This window comes from Staurois parvus, unplaced genomic scaffold, assembly GCF_062004578.1.
Source record: "Staurois parvus isolate SC_StPar_1 unplaced genomic scaffold, SC_StPar_1.0 ptg002441l, whole genome shotgun sequence".
Classification (NCBI taxonomy): Eukaryota; Metazoa; Chordata; class Amphibia; order Anura; family Ranidae; genus Staurois; species Staurois parvus.
Genome location: NW_028320237.1, coordinates 8,238 through 29,406, shown reverse-complemented (window position 1 = coordinate 29,406; position 21,169 = coordinate 8,238). Strand labels below are relative to the sequence as shown.

Here is a 21,169-nt window from a genome sequence, read left to right as displayed (position 1 = left end):
GCACCTGCTTGGTATCATTGGTTCATCATACGCCTGACTCCAATCCTTCCATATCTCTGACTGTGGTGTAAGAATGGATGTCACATGGGATGTCACATGGGATGTCACACGGGATGTCACACGGCGGTCACACCCAGTACTCCATCAGATTCGGATTTCTCTTCTCTCGCGTTACATTTTGAAAATTGATAAAAAATAAACTTTTAAATATAGATTTCTGAAAGTATTCTTTTACATCATTTCTCCACATCTGCCTAATACTTTTGCACAATTCTGTATGAAGGGAGTGTATCTAGGCTTGTTAGTGATTTATGCAGGAGGGGGGTGATGTATACAGGAGTGGGGACATTAGATGGGGGTGTATCTAGGCCAGTTGGTCTGATGTATACAGGAGGGGGGTCCTTGGTTGGTTGGGGGTGTTTCTAGGCCAGTTGGTCTGATGTATACAGGAGGGGGGTTCCTTGGTATGTTGGGGTGTATCTAGGCCAGTTGGTCTGATGTATACAGGAGGGGGTTCCTTGGTTGGTTGGGGGTGTATCTATACCAGTTGGTGATGTATACAGGAGGGGGGTCCTTGGTTGGGGGTGTATCTAGGCCAGTTGGGGGTGATGTATACAGGAGGGGGTTCCTTGGTTGGTTGGGGGTGTATCTAGGCCAGTTGGTCTGATGTATACAGGAGGGGGTTCCTTGGTTGGTTGGGGGTGTATCTAGACCAGTTGGGGGTGATGTATACAGGAGGGGGGTCCTTGGTTGGGGGTGTATCTAGGCCAGTTGGGGGTGATGTATACAGGAGGGGATTCCTTGGTTGGTTGGGGGGTATCTAGGCCAGTTGCGGGTGATGTATACAGAAGGGGGGTACTTGGTTGGTTGGGGGTGTATCTAGGCCAGTTGGGGGTGATGTATACAGGAGGGGGGTCCTTGGTTGGGGATGTATCTAGGCCAGTTGGGGGTGATGTATACAGGAGGGGGGATCATTGGTTGTGTGGGGGTGTATCTAGGCCAGTTTGGGGTGATGTATACAAGAGGGGGGATCATTGGTTGGTTGGGGATGTATCTAGGCCAGTTGGGGGTGTATACAGGAGGAGGGTCCTTGGTTGGGGATGTATCTTGGCCAGTTGGGGGTGATGTATTATGTGGTGATCAGAGTTCTTTCCTCTTAGGCCGTTATACCGGTGCTCCTGAGAATGCAGTGAAGCTTCCATCGGGGGCTGAGCGGAGTGCTCAGAGGAAGTGTCAGCGGGAGAAATCGGAGAAAACAAAGAGCGGTGAGAGAGAGACAGGTCCAGGTGACCTCCATCCTGTGGACTATATTGGGGGGATGGGAGAGTTGGATGGGGTGACATGACAGGTCCTCGTAGTGACCTCCATCCTGTGGAGTAGATTGGGGGGGATGGGAGAGTGGGATGGGGTGACATGACAGGTCCTCGTAGTGACCTCCATCTTGTGGAGTAGATGGGGGGGATGGGAGAGTGGGATGGGGTGACATGACAAGTCCTCTAAGTGACCTCCATCCTGTGCAGTAGATTGGGTGGATTGGAGAGTGGGATGGGGTGATGTGACAGGTCCTCGTAGTGACCCCCATCCTTTGGAGTAGATTGGGGGGATGGGAGAGTGGGATGGGGTGACATGACAGGTCCTCGTAGTGACCTCCATCCTGTGGAGTAGATTGGGTGGATTGGAGAGTGGGATGGGGTGATGTGACAGGTCCTCGTAGTGACCCCCATCCTTTGGAGTAGATTGGGGGGATGGGAGAGTGGGATGGGGTGACGTGACAGGTCCTCGTAGTGACCTCCATCCTGTATAGTAGATTGGGGGGGATGGGAGAGTGGGATGGGGTGACATGACAGGTCCTCGTAGTGACCTCCATCCTGTATAGTAGATTGGGGGGGATGGGAGAGTGGGATGGGGTGACGTGACAGGTCCTCGTAGTGACCTCCATCCTGTGGAGTAGATTGGGGGGATGGGAGAGTGGGATGGGGTGACATGACAGGTCCTCGTAGTGACCTCCATCCTGTGGAGTAGATTGGGGGGATGGGAGAGTGGGATGGGGTGACATGACAGGTCCTCGTAGTGACCTCCATCCTGTATAGTAGATTGGGGGGGATGGGAGAGTGGGATGGGGTGACATGACAGGTCCTTGTAGTGACCCTCATCCTGTGGAGTAGATTGGGTGGATTGGAGAGTGGGATGGGCTGACGTGACAGGTCCTTGTAGTGACCCTCATCCTTTGGAGTAGATTGGGGGGATGGGAGAGTGGGATGGGGTGACATGACAGGTCCTCGTAGTGACCTCCATCCTTTGGAGTAGATTGGGGGGGATGGGAGAGTGGGATGGGGTGACATGACAGGTCCTCGTAGTGACCTCCATCCTGTGGAGTAGATTGGGGGAGATGGGAGAGTGGGATGGGGTGACATGACAGGTCCTCGTAGTGACCTCCATCTTGTGGAGTAGATGGGGGGGATGGGAGAGTGGGATGGGGTGACATGACAAGTCCTCTAAGTGACCTCCATCCTGTGCAGTAGATTGGGTGGATTGGAGAGTGGGATGGGGTGATGTGACAGGTCCTCGTAGTGACCCCCATCCTTTGGAGTAGATTGGGGGGATGGGAGAGTGGGATGGGGTGACATGACAGGTCCTCGTAGTGACCTCCATCCTGTGGAGTAGATTGGGTGGATTGGAGAGTGGGATGGGGTGATGTGACAGGTCCTCGTAGTGACCCCCATCCTTTGGAGTAGATTGGGGGGATGGGAGAGTGGGATGGGGTGACGTGACAGGTCCTCGTAGTGACCTCCATCCTGTATAGTAGATTGGGGGGGATGGGAGAGTGGGATGGGGTGACGTGACAGGTCCTCGTAGTGACCTCCATCCTGTGGAGTAGATTGGGGGGATGGGAGAGTGGGATGGGGTGACATGACAGGTCCTCGTAGTGACCTCCATCCTGTGGAGTAGATTGGGGGGATGGGAGAGTGGGATGGGGTGACATGACAGGTCCTCGTAGTGACCTCCATCCTGTATAGTAGATTGGGGGGGATGGGAGAGTGGGATGGGGTGACATGACAGGTCCTTGTAGTGACCCTCATCCTGTGGAGTAGATTGGGTGGATTGGAGAGTGGGATGGGCTGACGTGACAGGTCCTTGTAGTGACCCTCATCCTTTGGAGTAGATTGGGGGGATGGGAGAGTGGGATGGGGTGACATGACAGGTCCTCGTAGTGACCTCCATCCTTTGGAGTAGATTGGGGGGGATGGGAGAGTGGGATGGGGTGACATGACAGGTCCTCGTAGTGACCTCCATCCTGTGGAGTAGATTGGGGGAGATGGGAGAGTGGGATGGGGTGACATGACAGGTCCTCGTAGTGACCTCCATCCTTTGGAGTAGATTGGGGGGGATGGGAGAGTGGGATGGGGTGACGTGACAGGTCCTCGTAGTGACCTCCATCTTTGATGTAGATTGGGGGGGATGGGAGAGTGGGATGGGGTGACATGACAGGTCCTCGTAGTGACCTCCATCCTTTGGAGTAGATTGGGGGGGATGGGAGAGTGGGATGGGGTGACATGACAGGTCCTTGTAGTGACCTCCATCTTTGACGTAGATTGGGGGGGATGGGGTGACATGACAGGTCCTCGTAGTGACCTCCATCCTTTGGAGTAGATTGGGTGGATTGGAGAGTGGGATGGGGTGACATGACAGGTCCTCGTAGTGACTGCTCCTTTCTCTCCTCTGATAGGTCTGCCTTCATACTCCTCCAGTGTCTCAGACTCTCACCTGAACATCGTTGTGAAGAATGAGCCGGAGGAGGACTCCTGGGACCTGGAGCTGAACGCTGACGCCGGTGAGACCAGAGGAATGGGTAGTGCATTGAGGGACACCGCAGTTCAGGGACTGTTGGGTTATACTGCTGCCTAGTGGGGGTTTGGACACCGGTAACAGTGCCAGCCTGGTATAAGCCCTCCCACTCCCGGAATGCTTTCTTCCAGAGGATGGACATCTTTGCTGTGGTCAGTCTGACATTGTTTCTATATTTTGTTTTTTGAGATTCCTCTGTTTGGTGTTTTGGGCGGATCTCTATACACAACTCTCTCCTTTGGCACATCCCCATCTTGGGAGACCAGACCTGGACCTCGGCCATTTCTCTGAAACCTGAACTGGTTTCTATGAAGGTGGTTCAAACCACAAAACTTGAAGATCAGCCTGCAGCTTCCATCAGTGCTATCCCCAGTCTAGGCTCCTTTTAGGGTCTCCAAGACCGCAAAGACCTTTCTGGTGCACCCGCTGTTCCCTGTCACCCTTTATAGAGCTTGGAAAAGTCTTGACAAGCTTTTCACCCCTCCAAAACAGCGAGATGCCATGTATCCATCAAGGAGGACTTTGTTAGAAAGTCTGTTGTCTCTCCTTCAATCCATCAGTATCCTGTGTTAGCAAAGCATTGTCTATTCTTGTGCAGTATGCGGTCGTGTCTAAGGGCCCCATTGACAAGTGATTGGAGGCCCTTTCTAGAATCCAGTTTTCTCTGACAGGTCCAGCTTTGTAAACTGCCCTGGTCATGACACTGGTCTACTAAACCCTCAGTGGTTGAGCTGAGACCTTCAGAAGAGATCCAGGTTCTCTGGCAGGCCCTGCTTTGTAAACTGCCCTGGTCATGACACTGGTCTACCTAAACCTTCAATGATTGGGCTGAGGCCTTCAGAAGAGATCCAGGTTCTCTGGCAGGCCCTGCTTTTTGTATACTGCCCTGGTCTACCAAAACCTTCAATGGTTGGGCTGAGACCTTCAGAAAGGATCTGGGTTCTCTGGCAGGCCCTGCTTTGTATACTGCCCTGGTCATGACACTGGTCTACTAAACCCTCAGTGGTTGGGCAGAGACCTTCAGAAAGGATCTGGGTTCTCTGGAAAGCCCTGCTTTGTATACTGCCCTGGCCATGACACTGGTCTAGTAAAACCTCATTGAGTGGGCTGAGGTCTTCAGAAGGGATCCGGGTTCTCTGGCTGGCCCTGATTTGTAAACTGCCCTGGTCATGACACTGGGGTACCAAACCTTAGCTGAGTGGGCTGAGGCCTTCAGAGGGGTTCTGGGTTCTCTGACATGCCCTGGTTTGTATACTGCACTGGTCTAGCAAACCTTCATGGTTGGGCTGAGACCTTCAGAAGAGATCCAGGTTGTCTGGCAGGCCCTGATTTGTATACTGCCCTGGTCATGACACTGGTCTACCAAAACCTTCAATGGTTGGGCTGAGGCCTTCAGAAGAGATCCGGGTTCTCTGGCTGGCCCTGATTTGTAAACTGCCCTGGCCATGATACTGGTCTACCAAACCTTAGCTGAGTGGGCTGAGACCTTCAGAGGGATTCTGGGTTTTTTTACATGCCCTAGTTTGTATACTGCACTGGTCTAGCAAACCTTTAATGGTTTGGCTGAAGCCTTCAGAAGAGATCCAGGTTCTCTGGCAGGCCCTGGTTTGTATACTGCCCTGGCCATGACACTGGCCTATCAAACCTTAGTTGAGTGGGCTGAGGCCTTCAGAGGGGTTCTGGGTTCTCTGACATGCCCTGGTTTGTATACTGCCTTGGTCTATCAAACCTTCATGGTTGGGCTGAGACCTTCAGAAGAGATCCGGGTTCTCTGGCTGGCCCTGGTTTGTATGCTGCCCTGGTCATGACACTGGCCTATCAAACCTTAGTTGAGTGGGCTGAGGCCTTCAGAGGGGTTCTGGGTTCTCTGACATGCCCTGGTTTGTATACTGCCTTGGTCTATCAAACCTTCATGGTTGGGCTGAGACCTTCAGAAGAGATCCAGGTTCTCTGGCAGGCCCTGGTTTGTATACTGCCCTGGCCATGACACTGGCCTATCAAACCTTAGTTGAGTGGGCTGAGGCCTTCAGAGGGGTTCTGGGTTCTCCTGCAGGCCCTGGTTTGTATGCTGCCCTGGCCATGACACTGGTCTACCAAAGGTTCTCTGTAAACTAATGTCTGGAACTCATAGCTGCTGCTGTATGATTGGGTTGTTAGATTTCCCATTTCATTTCCTGGTTGAATCTGATGTCCGTAAACACCCCCCCCTCCCCCCCCACCTCTGGATGATTCCCCATGACTTCATAGATCTAAATTCAGTTCTCCCGACACTCCACAAACTTCCTCCGGATCGCTGTCTGTACCGAGGTACGAGCTTCACTTGGAGAGATGAAGTGTCAGCAGAAGTCAGGGGGAGTTATGCTGGGAGTCGGGGGGAGGAGTTATGCTGGGAGTCGGGGGGGGGAGTTATGCTGGGAGTCGGGAGTTATGCTGGGAGTCGGGGGGGGGGGGAGTTATGCTGGGAGTCGGGGGGAGTTATGCTGGGAGTCGGGAGTTATGCTGGGAGTCGGGGGGGGGGAGTTATGCTGGGAGTCGGGGGGGGAGTTATGCTGGGAGTCGGGGGGGGGGGGAGTTATGCTGGGAGTCAGGGGGGGAGTTATGCTGTGAGTCAGGGGGGGGGAGTTATGCTGGGAGTCGGGGGGAAGTTATGCTGCGAGTCGGGGGGAGTCGTGCTGGGAGTCGGGGGGGAGGGATGCCAGAAGTTGGGGAGGAGTTATGCTGGGATTCGGGGGGTGGAGAGTTATGCCGTGGAGTTGGGGGGGAGTTATGCTGGGAGTCGGGGGGGGGGGGGGGGGTAGTCATGTCGGGAGTCGGGGGGGAGTTATGCTGGGGGTCGGGGGGGAGTTATGCTGCAAGTCGGGGGGGAGTTATGCTGCAAGTCGGGGGGGAGTTATGCTGCGAGTCGGGGGGGAGTTATGCTGGGGGTCGGGGGGGAGTTATGCTGGGGGTCGGGGGGGAGTTATGCTGCGAGTCGGGGGGAGTCAGGCTGGGAATTCTGATAGTAGGCGGAGTTATACTGGGCTGATCATAACCTTCCGGCGGCGTATATAACCCAACAGTCTCTGAATTTCTGTCTCGTTGAATCTCAAGAAATTTCATGGGAAATACAAAATTCCACTTTTTCTGCCTTTCCATTTTCCCCAGATCTTCTTCCTGATGACTCCAGCCAATCACAGCAAGGGGCGGAGCGGGAGCGTCAGCGGAACATCCGATTTTCGGACGAGGAGAACGATGTCCTGATAAGGAGCGTGATGCCACACTATGAGAAGCTGTTCGGCAGGTTGGCGGCCCGACATTCCACGGTAGCCAAGAACACCCTGTGGAGGGAGATCACGTCCGCCGTCAATGCTGTCTCCGCTTGTCCGCGCTCCGTGCAGAACTGCAAGAAGAGGTTTGCAGATATAAAGCGCAAAGTGAAGGAGAAGCTGAGCAGAATCGACAAACACCGCCGAACGTCCGGAGGTGCCTCCCGGCTCCACATCTCCTTCTGGCCGTATGAACGAGTGATGGAGAAAATAATCGCCACCGATGTCGCCCCCGGGGTACCCGGCACCACTGACTCGGGACGAGTGACTGGTGGGTGGTACCGTGATATTGGGGGAAAGGCTAATGGGCTGCTGTTCAACTGTCCTTCTCTGTCACCCACCATCCGGTCCTTGTCCTACGTCCCCCACCATCCAGTCCTTGTCCTACGTCATCCACCATCTAGTCCTTGTCCTACATCACCCACGATGCGGACCTTGTCCTACGTCCCCCACCATCCTACGTCACCCACCACCCAGTCCGTATCCTACGTCATCTACCATCCGGACCTTGTCCTACGTCAAGCACCACCTGGTCCTTGTCCTACGTCACCCACCATCCGGTTCTTGTCCTACATCACCCACCATCCGGTCCTTGTCCTACGTCCCCCACCATCCAGTCCTTGTCCTACGTCATCCACCATCTAGTCCTTGTCCTACGTCCCCCACCATCCAGTCCTTGTCCTACGTCATCCACCATCTAGTCCTTGTCCTACATCACCCACGATGCGGACCTTGTCCTACGTCCCCCACCATCCTACGTCACCCACCACCCAGTCCGTATCCTACGTCATCTACCATCCGGACCTTGTCCTACGTCAAGCACCACCTGGTCCTTGTCCTACGTCACCCACCATCCGGTTCTTGTCCTACATCACCCACCATCCGGTCCTTGTCCTACGTCACCCACCATCCGGCCCTTGTCCTACGTCACCCACCATCCGGCCCTTGTCCTACGTCACCCACCATCCGGCCCTTGTCCTACGTCACCCACCATCCGGCCCTTGTCCTACGTCACCCACCATCCGGCCCTTGTCCTACGTCACCCACCATCCGGCCCTTGTCCTACGTCACCCACCATCCGGCCCTTGTTCTACGTCACCCACCATCCGGCCCTTGTTCTACGTCACCCACCATCCGGACCTTGTTCTACGTCACCCACCATCCGGACCTTGTCCTACGTCACCCACCACCCTGTCCGTATCCAACGTCCCCTACCATCCGGACATTGTCCTACGTCACCCACCACCTGGTCCTTGTCCTACGTCACCCACCATCCGGTCCTTGTCCTACGTCACCCACCATCCGGTCCTTGTCCTACGTCACCCACCATCCGGTCCTTGTCCTACGTCACCCACCATCCGGTCCTTGTCCTACATCACCCACCATCCGGTCCTTGTCCTACATCACCCACGATCCGGACCTTGTCCTACGTCACCCACCATCCTACGTCGCCCACCACCCGGTCCATGTCCTACGTCCCCTACCATCTGGACCTTGTCCTACGCCACCCACCACCTGGTCCTTGTCCTACGTCGCCCACCATCCGGTTCTTGTCCTACGTCCTCTACCATCCAGACCTTGTCCTACGTCACCCACCATCCTACGTCACCCACCACCTGGTCCTTGTCCTATGTCACCCACCATCCGGTTCTTGTCCTACGTCCTCTACCATCTGGTCCTTGTACTATGTTACCCACATTCTGGTCCTTGTCCTACATCACCCACCATATGTACCTTGTGTGTCACCCACGATCAGGTCCTAGTACGCCCCTTCCTCCATAATAACGAGGAACGTCCCTTCTCCCCTTCTTCCATGATAATAATGAGGAACGTCCTTCTTCCCTTCTTCCGTGATAACGAGGAACGCCCCTTCTCCTCTTCTTCCATGATAATAATGAGGAACGTCCCTTCTCCCCTTCTTCCATGATAACGAGGAACATCCCTTATCCCCTTCTTCCATGATAATAATGAGGAACGTCCTTTCTCCCCTTCTTCCATGATAATGAGGAACGTCCCTTCTCCCCTTCTTCCGTGATAATAATGAGGAACGTCCCTTCTCCCCTTCTTCCGTGATAATAATGAGGAACGTCCCTTCTCCCCTTCTTCCGTGATAATAATGAGGAACGTCCCTTCTCCCCTTCTTCCGTGATAATAATGAGGAACGTCCCTTCTCCCCTTCTTCCATGATAATAATGAGGAACGTCCCTTCTCCCCTTCTTCCATGATAATAATGAGGAACGTCCTTCTTCCCTTCTTCCGTGATAACGAGGAACGCCCCTTCTCCTCTTCTTCCATGATAATAATGAGGAACGTCCCTTCTCCCCTTCTTCCATGATAATAATGAGGAACGTCCTTCTTCCCTTCTTCCATGATAATGAGGAACGTCCCTTCTCCCCTTCTTCCGTGATAATAATGAGGAACGTCCCTTCTCCCCTTCTTCCGTGATAATAATGAGGAACGTCCCTTCTTCCCTTCTTCCATGATAATAATGAGGAACGTCCTTCTCCCCTTCTTCCATGATAATAATGAGGAACGTCCTTCTTCCCTTCTTCCGTGATAATAATGAGAAACGTCCCTTCTCCCCTTCTTCCATGATAATAATGAGGAACGCCCCTTCTCCCCTTCTTCCATGATAATAATGAGGAACGTCCCTTCTCCCCTTCTTCCATGATAATAATGAGGAACGTCCCTTCTCCCCTTCTTCCATTATAATAATGAGGAACGTCCCTTCTCCCCTTCTTCCATGATAATAATGAGGAACGTCCCTTCTCCTCTTCTTCCGTGATAATAATGAGGAACATCCCTTCTCCCCTTCTTCCATGATAATAATGAGGAACGTCCCTTCTCCCCTTCTTCCATGATAATAATGAGGAACGTCCCTTCTCCCCTTCTTCCATGATAATAATGAGGAACATCCCTTCTCCCCTTCTTCCATGATAATAATGAGGAACGTCCTTCTTCCCTTCTTCCATGATAATAATGAGGAACGTCCCTTCTCCTCTTCTTCCATGATAATAATGAGGAACGTCCTTCTCCCCTTCTTCCGTGATAATAATGAGGAACATCCCTTCTCCCCTTCTTCCATGATAATAATGAGGAACGTCCTTCTCCCCTTCTTCAGTGATAATAATGAGGAACGTCCCTTCTCCCCTTCTTCCATGATAATAATGAGGAACGTCCCTTCTCCCCTTCTTCCATGATAATAATGAGGAACGTCCCTTCTCCCCTTCTTCCATGATAATAATGAGGAATGTCCCTTCTCCCCTTCTTCCATGATAATAATGAGGAATGTCCCTTCTCCCCTTCTTCCGTGATAATAATGAGGAACGTCCCTTCTTCCTTGATAATAATGAGGAACATCCCTTCTCCCCTTCTTCCATGATAATAATGAGGAACGTCCCTTCTCCATGATAATAATGAGGAACGTCCCTTCTCCCCTTCTTCCGTGATAATAATGAGGAACGTCCCTTCTTCCATGATAATAATGAGGAACGTCCCTTCTCCCCTTCTTCCGTGATAATAATGAGGAACGTCCCTTCTCCCCTTCTTCCATGATAATAATGAGGAACGCCCCTTCTCCCCTTCTTCCATGATAATAATGAGGAACGTCCCTTCTCCTCTTCTTCCATGATAATAATGAGGAACGTCCCTTCTCCCCTTCTTCCATGATAATAATGAGGAACGTCCCTTCTCCCCTTCTTCCGTGATAATAATGAGGAACGTCCCTTCTCCCCTTCTTCCGTGATAATAATGAGGAACGTCCCTTCTCCCCTTCTTCCATGATAATAATGAGGAACGCCCCTTCTCCCCTTCTTCCGTGATAATAATGAGGAACGCCCTTCTTCCCTTCTTCCGTGATAATAATGAGGAACGCCCTTCTCCCCTTCTTCCATGATAATAATGAGGAACGCCCCTTCTTCCGTGATAATAATGAGAAACGTCCCTTCTCCCCTTCTTCCATGATAATAATGAGGAACGTCCCTTCTCCCCTTCTTCCATGATAATAATGAGGAACGCCCTTCTTCCCTTCTTCCATTATAATAATGAGGAACGTCCCTTCTCCCCTTCTTCCATGATAATAATGAGGAACGTTTCTTCTCCCCTTCTTCCATGATAATAATGAGGAACGTCCCTTCTCCCCTTCTTCCATGATAATAATGAGGAACGCCCTTCTCCCTTTCTTCCGTGATAATAATGAGGAACGTCCCTTCTCCCTTTCTTCCGTGATAATGAGGAACGTCCCTTCTCCCCTTCTTCCATGATAATATTGAGGAACGTCCCTTCTCCCCTTCTTCCATGATAATAATGAGGAACGCCCCTTCTTTCATGATAATAATGAGGAACGCCCCTTCTTCCATGATAATAATGAGGAACGCCCCTTCTTCCATGATAATAATGAGGAACGTCCCTTCTCCCCTTCTTCCATGATAATAATGAGGAACGTCCCTTCTCCCCTTCTTCCATGATAATAATGAGGAACGTTCCTTCTTCCCTTCTTCCATTATAATAACGAGGAACGCCCCTTCTCCCCTTCTTCCATGATAATATTGAGGAACGTCCCTTCTCCCCTTCTTCCATGATAATAATGAGGAACGTCCCTTCTCGCCTTCTTCCATGATAATAATGAGGAACGTCCCTTCTCCCCTTCTTCCATGATAATATTGAGGAACGTCCCTTCTCCCCTTCTTCCATGATAATAATGAGGAACGTCCCTTCTTCCGTGATAATAATGGATAATAATGAGGAACGTTCCTTCTCCCCTTCTTCCATGATAATATTGAGGAACGTCCCTTCTCCCCTTTTTCCGTGATAATAATGAGGAACGTTCCTTCTCCCCTTTTTCCGTGATAATAATGAGGAACGTCCCTTCTCCCCTTCTTCCATGATAACGAGGAACATCCCTTATCCCCTTCTTCCATGATAATAATGAGGAACGTCCTTCTCCCCTTCTTCCATGATAACGAGGAACATCCCTTCTCCCCTTCTTCCGTGATAATAATGAGGAACGTCCCTTCTTCCCTTCTTCCATGATAATGAGGAACGTCCCTTCTCCCCTTCCTCCGTGATAATAATGAGGAACGTCCCTTCTCCCCTTCTTCCATGGTAATAATGAGGAACGTCCCTTCTCCCCTTCTTCCATGGTAATAATGAGGAACGTCCCTTCTCCTCTTCCTCCGTGATAATAATGAGGAATGTCCCTTCTCCCCTTCTTCCGTGATAATAATGAGGAACGTCCCTTCTCCCCTTCTTCCGTGATAATAATGAGGAACGTCCCTTCTTCCCTTCTTCCATGATAATGAGGAACGTCCCTTCTCCCCTTCTTCCATTATAATAATGAGGAACGCCCCTTCTTCCATTATAATAATGAGGAACGCCCCTTCTTCCATGATAATAATGAGGAACATCCCTTCTCCCCTTCTTCCATGATAATAATGAGGAACGTTTCTTCTCCCCTTCTTCCATTATAATAATGAGGAACGTCCCTTCTCCCCTTCTTCCGTGATAATAATGAGGAATGTCCCTTCTCCCCTTCTTCCATGATAATAATGAGGAACGTTTCTTCTCCCCTTCTTCCATGATAATAATGAGGAACGTTTCTTCTCCCCTTCTTCCATTATAATAATGAGGAACGTCCCTTCTCTTCTTCCATGATAATAATGAGGAATGTCCGTTCTCCCCTTCTTCCGTGATAATAATGAGGAACGTCTCTTCTCCCCTTCTTCCGTGATAATAATGAGGAATGTCCCTTCTCCCCTTCTTCCGTGATAATAATGAGGAACGTCCCTTCTCCCCTTCATCCATGATAATAATGAGGATCGTCCATTCTTCCATGATAATAATGAGGAACGTCCCTTCTCCCCTTCTTCCATGATAATAATGAGGAACGTCCCTTCTCCCCTTCTGCCATTATAATAATGAGGAACGCCCTTCTCCCCTTCTTCCATTATAATAATGAGGAATGTCCCTTCTCCCCTTCTTCCATGATAATAATGAGGAACGTCCCTTCTCCCCTTCTTCCATGATAATAATGAGGAACGTCCTTCTTCCATGATAATAATGAGGAACGTCCCTTCTCCCCTTCTTCCATGATAATAATGAGGAACGTCCCTTCTCCCCTTCTTCCATGATAATAATGAGGAACGTCCCTTCTCCCCTTCTTCCGTGATAATAATGAGGAACGTCCCTTCTCCCCTTCTTCCGTGATAATGAGGAACGTCCCTTCTCCATTTCTTCCGTGATAATAATGAGGAACGTCCCTTCTCCCCTTCTTCCGTGATAATAATGAGGAACGCCCTTCTTCCATGATAATAATGAGGAACGTCCCTTCTCCCCTTCTTCCATGATAATAATGAGGAACGCCCTTCTTCCATGATAATAATGAGGAACGCCCCTTCTCCCCTTCTTCCGTGATAATAATGAGGAACGTCCCTTCTCCCCTTCTTCCGTGATAATAATGAGGAACTTCCCTTCTCCCCTTCTTCCATGATAATGAGGAACGTCCCTTCTCCCCTTCTTCCATGATAATAATGAGGAACGTCCCTTCTCCCCTTCTTCCATGGTAATAATGAGGAACGTCCTTCTTCCCTTCTTCCATGATAATAATGAGGAACGTCCCTTCTCCCCTTCTTCCATGATAATGAGGAACGTCCCTTCTCCCCTTCTTCCGTGATAATAATGAGGAACGCCCTTCTCCCCTTCTTCCATGATAATGAGGAACGTCCCTTCTCCCCTTCTTCCATTATAATAATGAGGAACGCCCCTTCTTCCATTATAATAATGAGGAACGCCCCTTCTTCCATGATAATAATGAGGAACATCCCTTCTCCCCTTCTTCCATGATAATAATGAGGAACGTTTCTTCTCCCCTTCTTCCATTATAATAATGAGGAACATCCCTTCTCCCCTTCTTCCGTGATAATAATGAGGAACGTCCCTTCTCCCCTTCTTCCATTATAATAATGAGGAACGTCCCTTCTCCCCTTCTTCCATGATAATAATGAGGAACGTCCCTTCTCCCCTTCTTCCATTATAATAATGAGGAACGTCCCTTCTCCCCTTCTTCCCTGATAATAATGAGGAACGTCCCTTCTTCTCTTCTTCCATGATAATAATGAGGAACGTCCCTTCTCCCCTTCTTCCATGATAATAATGAGGAACGTCCCTTCTCCACTTCTTCCGTGATAATAATGAGGAACGTCTCTTCTCCCCTTTTTCCGTGATAATAATGAGGAACGTCCCTTCTCCCCTTCTTCCGTGATAATAATGAGGAACGTCTCTTCTCCTCTTCTTCCGTGATAATAATGAGGAACGTCTCTTCTCCTCTTCTTCCGTGATAATAATGAGGAACGTCCCTTCTCCCCTTCTTCCATGATAACGAGGAACATCCCTTATCCCCTTCTTCCGTGATAATAATGAGGAACGTCCCTTATCCCCTTCTTCCATGACAATAATGAGGAACGTCCCTTCTCCCCTTCTTCCATGACAATAATGAGGAAAGTTCCTTCTCCCCTTCTTCCGTGATAATAATGAGGAACATCTCTTCTCCCCTTCTTCCATGATAACGAGGAACATCCCTTATCCCCTTCTTCCATGATAACGAGGAACATCCCTTATCCCCTTCTTCCGTGATAATAATGAGGAACGTCCCTTATCCCCTTCTTCCGTGATAATAATGAGGATCGTCCCTTCTCCCCTTCTTCCATGACAATAATGAGGAAAGTTCCTTCTCCCCTTCTTCCGTGATAATAATGAGGAACATCTCTTCTCCCCTTCTTCCATGATAACGAGGAACATCCCTTATCCCCTTCTTCCATGACAATAATGAGGAACGTCCCTTCTCCCCTTCTTCCGTGATAATAATGAGGATCGTCCCTTCTCCCCTTCTTCCATGACAATAATGAGGAAAGTTCCTTCTCCCCTTCTTCCGTGACAATAATGAGGAACGTCCCTTCTCCCCTTCTTCCGTGATAATAATGAGGAACGTCCCTTCTCCCCTTCTTCCATGATAACGAGGAACATCCCTTATCCCCTTCTTCCATGATAATAATGAGGAACGTCCCTTATCCTCTTCTTCCATGATAATATTGATTAACATCTCTCCTTCTGTAGTGATGAGGAACGTCTCTTTCTTGTTAATCCATAACATGGAGTAGCTTTATACAGTGAGGAACAGAAGTATTTAAACCCCCTGCGATTCTGCAAGTTCTCCCACTTCTCCATCATGGAGGGTCTGACATTCACATTGCAGGGGATTCCCACTCTGAGGACAGAATTCAGGAAATCCCATTGTATGATTTGTAAAGAATGTATTTGTCTCGCACTGCTGAACAGAAGTATTTGAACCCCTGAGAAGATCCGTGTTAATATTTGGTACAGAAGCCTTTGTCTGCAATTCCAGAGGTCAGACGGTTCCTGTAGTCCTTGGCCAGGTTTGCACTGCAACAGGGATTTTGGCCGACTCCTCCACACAGATCTCCTCTAGATCTGTCAGGTTTCGGGGCTGTCGCTGAGCAACACGGAGTTTCAGCTCCCTCCAAAGATGTTCTATTGGATTTAGGTGTGGAGACTGGCTAGGCCACTCCAGAACCTTGATATGCTTCTTATGGAGCCACTCCTTGGTTCTCCTGGCTGTGTGCTTCGGGTCGTTGTCATGTTGGAAGACCCAGCCACGACCCATCTTCAATGCTCTGACTGAGGGAAGGAGGTTGTTGCTGAAAATCTCACAATAAATGGCCCCATTCATCCTCTCCTTAATACAGTGCAGTCGTCCTGTCCCCTTCACAGAAAAGCACCCCCAAAGCATGATGTTACCACCCCCATGCTTCACAGTAGGGATGGTGTTCTTGGGATGCAAATCATCCTTCTTTTTCCTCCAAACACGATGAGTGAAGTTTAGACCAAAAAGTTCTACTTTGGTCTCCTCTGACCTCATGACTTTTTCCCATGCCTCCTCTGCATCATCCAGATGGTCATTGGCAACCTTCAGACGGGCCCGGACATGTGATGACTGGAGCAGGGGAACCTTCAGACGGGCGTGGACATGTGATGACTGGAGCAGGGGAACCTTCAGATGGGCCTGGACACGTGATGACTTGAGTAGGGGAACCTTCAGACGGGCCTGGACATGTGATGACTGGAGCAGGGGAACCTTCCGTGCAATGCATGATTGGAAACCATGACGGCGTAGTGTTCTACCGACAGTGACAGTAGTTCTGGGCTGATTCCTCACCTTTCTTCTCATCAGTGATACCCCACGAGGTGACATCTTGCATGGAGCCCCAGTCCGAGGGAGACTGACAGTCGTCTTTAGCCTCTTCCATTCTCTAACAATTGCTCCAACAGTTGATCTATTTTCACCCAGCTGCTTGGCAATTGCCCCGTAGCCCTTTCCAGCCTTGTGGAGGTCCACAGTTTTGTCTCTGGTGTCTTTTGACAGTTCTTTGGTCTTGCCCATGGTAGTAGTTGGCGTCTGACTGACTGTGGGGTGGACAGGTGTCTATAGAGCTCAGACAGGTGCTACTAAGTGAGATGAATGAGTGGAGTAGAGGGGGGCTTTATAAAGGCGCAGTAACAGGTCTGTTGGGAGGCAGAATTCTTGCTGCTTCTCAGGGGTTCAAATACTTCTGTTCAGCCGTGCGAGACAAATACATTCTTTACAAATCATACAATGTGATCTCCTGAATTCTGTCCTCAGAGTGGGAATCCCCTGCAATGTGATTTCCTGAATTCTGTCCTCGGAGTGGGAATCCCCTGCAATGTGATTTCCTGAATTCTGTCCTCAGAGTGGGAATCCCCTGCAATGTGATTTCCTGAATTCTGTCTCTCAGAGTGGGAATCCCCTGCAATGTGATTTCCTGAATTCTGTCTCTCAGAGTGGGAATCCCCTGCAATGTGATTTACTGAATTCTGTCCTCAGAGTGGGAATCCCCTGCAATGTGATCTCCTGAATTCTGTCTCTCAGAGTGGGAATCCCCTGCAATGTGATCTCCTGAATTCTGTCTCTCAGAGTGGGAATCCCCTGCAATGTGATCTCCTGAATCCTGTCCTCGGAGTGGGAATCCCCTGCAATGTGATCTCCTGAATCCTGTCCTCGGAGTGGGAATCCCCCGCAATGTGATCTCCTGAATTCTGTCCTCGGAGTGGGAATCCCCTGCAATGTGATCTCCTGAATCCTGTCCTCGGAGTGGGAATCCCCCGCAATGTGATCTCCTGAATTCTGTCCTCGGAGTGGGAATCCCCCGCAATGTGATCTCCTGAATTCTGTCCTCGGAGTGGGAATCCCCCGCAATGTGATCTCCTGAATTCTGTCCTCGTATTGGGAATCCCCCGCAATGTGATCTCCTGAATTCTGTCCTCGGAGTGGGAATCCCCCGCAATGTGATCTCCTGAATTCTGTCCTCGGAGTGGGAATCCCCCGCAATGTGATCTCCTGAATTCTGTCCTCGGAGTGGGAATCCCCCGCAATGTGATCTCCTGAATTCTGTCCTCAGAGTGGGAATCCCCTGCAATGTGATCTCCTGAATTCTGTCCTCAGATTGGGAATCCCCTGCAATGTGATCTCCTGAATTCTGTCCTCAGAGCGGGAATCCCCTGCAATGTGATCTCCTGAATTCTGTCCTCAGAGTGGGAATCCCCTGCAATGTGATCTCCTGAATTCTGTCCTCAGAGTGGGAATCCCCTGCAATGTGATCTCCTGAATTCTGTCCTCGGAGTGGGAATCCCCTGCAATGTGATCTCCTGAATTCTGTCCTCAGAGTGGGAATCCCCTGCAATGTGATCTCCTGAATTCTGCCCTCAGAGCGGGAATCCCCTGCAATGTGATCTCCTGAATTGTGTCCTCAGAGCGGGAATCCCCTGCAATGTGATCTCCTGAATTCTGTCCTCAGAGTGGGAATCCCCTGCAATGTGATCTCCTGAATTCTGTCCTCAGAGTGGGAATCCCCTGCAATGTGAATGTCAGACCCTCCATGATGGAGAAGTGGGAGAACTTGCAGATTTGCAGGGGGTTCAAATACTTCTGTTCCTCACTGTATATATATAATATTGGTAATGGTGAGCAGTGTTATAAATGGGCGGGGTCAATATTCCTACATTAAAATGTAAGTTGAACGCTCTTCATACAATAAATATTTTTTTTTCTTCCTGCAGAACACGAGAGTTCAGATTTCCATGAGTTTGCTGAAGAAGACGAGGCAGGGAACACAGAAGGTGAGGACTGTCCAACGAGTGGCCATAACGAGGATACGGAAGAGTTCCCAGAAGAGGCAGATGCTGAGACAGACGGGCAAACAGCTCCCGAGGAACCAACCAGGGATGGGCCGCCATCGCTCAAGCAGGATCATGTGAGCAGCCGGAGGCAGCAGACCCTGAGAGATCATACCAGTCTGATCTATGCAGAGCAGAGCCACTTCCGCAGGACCATGGCCCAGAAGTTCAATATCCTCAATAACAATGTGAAAGCATTAAATAAAAATGTAAAAGCCTTCCAGAGGTCATTCAGCGAAAGCATGGCTGCCCTGTCACAAAGCATGCAGCAGCAGAACACCATCCTGGACAAACTCGCCTCCAACTTGCTCTTGCTGGCCGAACAGCAGCAGCAACACAACAAGCAGTGTATGAACGGCATGCAGCAAGTCCTCCACCATCTTGATGTCCACCAAGTATCTCCTTCCCCCACGCCCAGCGACAGTGCCAGTGACAGCTCTCCGCTGCCCATAGATGCCAGAAGAGGACCGCATTGGAGACGGGTCCGAAGACGCAGCAAATCTCAGATCTCTCCAGAACAGACACCCAAAAAGGGGCGTCACTGAGCAGCCTGGAAGATGACTGTGATGGAACCCCTGTAGCAGTGTCCTTGTAGGAGACAAAGTTCCAGAATGCAGGTATCTGGATCTCAGTCCTGGAACGCGACTCCCTCACAGAGTGGGCCTCCTTGTCACCAGCTGACTGTCCTTCTAGAACCGTACATCAGCAGGTATGGCTGTGAATGCTGGAAGGAAGATCTGTGACCTCCCAGTGACTGTTATTACTCCGACCTCTCCCCCCATGCTGTCTTCATGTTGGCAGAGTTCCGGAAATTTCTATCCATCTTACCAAAGGGTAGATAGTTGTATATAGAATTGTGTAGAATAAACTTGCTGTAGAATAAAACATGAGCCTCGAGGAGGTTTGCTTTTCTGCTTTTATTGTATGTTTCTTCTTATGTCATCAGTTTCTTGTCTCGCGTTCCTCCCTTCCCGATCCCCCCCATTCTGCTGGGTCTAGTGTCTCTCTACCCTCGATGCCTCCCTACTCCTGGATCGTCCTCGTCTTCTTCTCCGTCCCTTTTTCTGGACGTCCTTCATCTTCCTCTCCCTCCCTTTTTCTGGACGGCCTTCATCTTCCTCTCCCTCTCTTCTGGACGGCCCTCGTCTTCCTCTCCCTCTCTTCTTAATGGCCCTCATCTTCCTCTCCCTCTCTTCTTCTGGAGGGCCCTCGTCTTCCTTTCTCTCTTCTGGGCGGCCCTCGTCTTCCTCTCTTCTTCTGGACGGCCCTTGTCTTTCTCTCCCTCTTCTGGATGGCCCTAGTCTTCCTCTCCCGCTTCTTCTGGACGGCCCTCGTCTTCCTCTCCCTCTTCTGGATGGCCCGTGTCTGCTCCCTCTCTTCTGCATGGCTCTCATCTTCCTCTCTCTCTTCAGGATGGCACTCGTCTTTCCCTCTCTTATTCTGGATGCCCTTTATCTTCCTACCCCTCTTCTTCTGAATGGCCCTTGTCTTCTTACCCATCTTCTTCTGGATGACCCTTGTCTTCCTACCCCTCTCTTCTGGATAGCCCTTGTCTTCTCCCTCTCTTCTAGATGGCCGTCGTCTTCCTCTCCCTCTCTTCTTCTGGATGGCCCTCATTTTTCTCTCCCTCTCTTCTTTTGGATGGCCCTAGTCTTCCTCTCCCTCTTCTTCTGGACGGCTCTCGTCTTCCTCTCCCTCTTCTGGATGTCCCATGTCTGCTCCCTCTCTTCTGCATGGCTCTTGTCTTCCTCTCCCTCTTCAGGATGGCCCTCGTATTTCCCTCTCTTCTACTGGATAGCCCTCATCTTCCTCTCCCTCTCTTCTGGATAGCCCTCATCTTCCTCTCCCTCTCTTCTGGATAGCACTCATCTTTCCCTCTCTTCTGGATGACCCTTGTCTTCCTCCCCCTCTTCTGGACGGCCCTTGTCTTCTCCCTCTCTTCTAGATGGATGTCGTCTTCCTCTCCCTCTCTTCTGGATGGCCCTCATTTTTCTCTCCCTCTCTTCTTCTGGACGGCCCTAGTCTTCCTCTCCCTCTTCTTCTGGACGGCTCTCGTCTTCCTCTCCCTCTTCTGGATGTCCCATGTCTGCTCCCTCTCTTCTGCATGGCTCTTGTCTTCCTCTCCCTCTTCAGGATGGCCCTCGTATTTCCCTCTCTTCTACTGGATAGCCCTCATCTTCCTCTCCCTCTCTTCTGGATAGCCCTCATCTTCCTCTCCCTCTCTTCTGGATAGCACTCATCTTTCCCTCTCTTCTGGATGACCCTTGTCTTCCTCCCCCTCTTCTGGACGGCCCTTGTCTTCTCCCTCTCTTCTAGATGGATGTCGTCTTCCTCTCCCTCTCTTCTGGATGGCCCTCATTTTTCTCTCCCTCTCTTCTTCTGGATGGCCCTAGTCTTCCTCTCCCTCTTCTTCTGGACGGCTCTCGTCTTCCTCTCCCTCTTCTGGATGTCCCATGTCTGCTCCCTCTCTTCTGCATGGCTCTTGTCTTCCTCTCCCTCTTCAGGATGGCCCTCGTATTTCCCTCTCTTCTACTGGATAGCCCTCATCTTCCTCTCCCTCTCTTCTGGATAGCCCTCATCTTCCTCTCCCTCTCTTCTGGATAGCACTCATCTTTCCCTCTCTTCTGGATGACCCTTGTCTTCCTCCCCCTCTTCTGGACGGCCCTTGTCTTCTCCCTCTCTTCTAGATGGATGTCGTCTTCCTCTCTTCTGGATGGCCCTCATTCTTCTGTCCCTCTCTTCTTCTGGATGGC

The 21,169-nt window shown here is 50.6% G+C and overlaps 1 protein-coding gene across 2 annotated transcripts in view; it reads left to right on the top strand.

Annotated features, from left to right (window-relative positions):
• Positions 1–19,330, top strand: part of LOC149430874 (uncharacterized) — a 40,935-nt gene extending 21,605 nt beyond the window's left edge. For both annotated transcript variants that reach the window (XM_089665968.1, XM_089665969.1), the window contains exons 3-6: positions 1,161–1,265; positions 3,728–3,832; positions 6,991–7,422; positions 18,300–19,330. In XM_089665968.1, coding sequence (XP_089522094.1) covers positions 1,161–1,265; positions 3,728–3,832; positions 6,991–7,422; positions 18,300–18,961 — 1,304 coding nt within the window. In that variant the 3' untranslated portion in view covers positions 18,962–19,330. The remainder of the gene's footprint in view (positions 1–1,160; positions 1,266–3,727; positions 3,833–6,990; positions 7,423–18,299) is intronic.
• Positions 19,331–21,169: the final 1,839 nt, after the last annotated feature.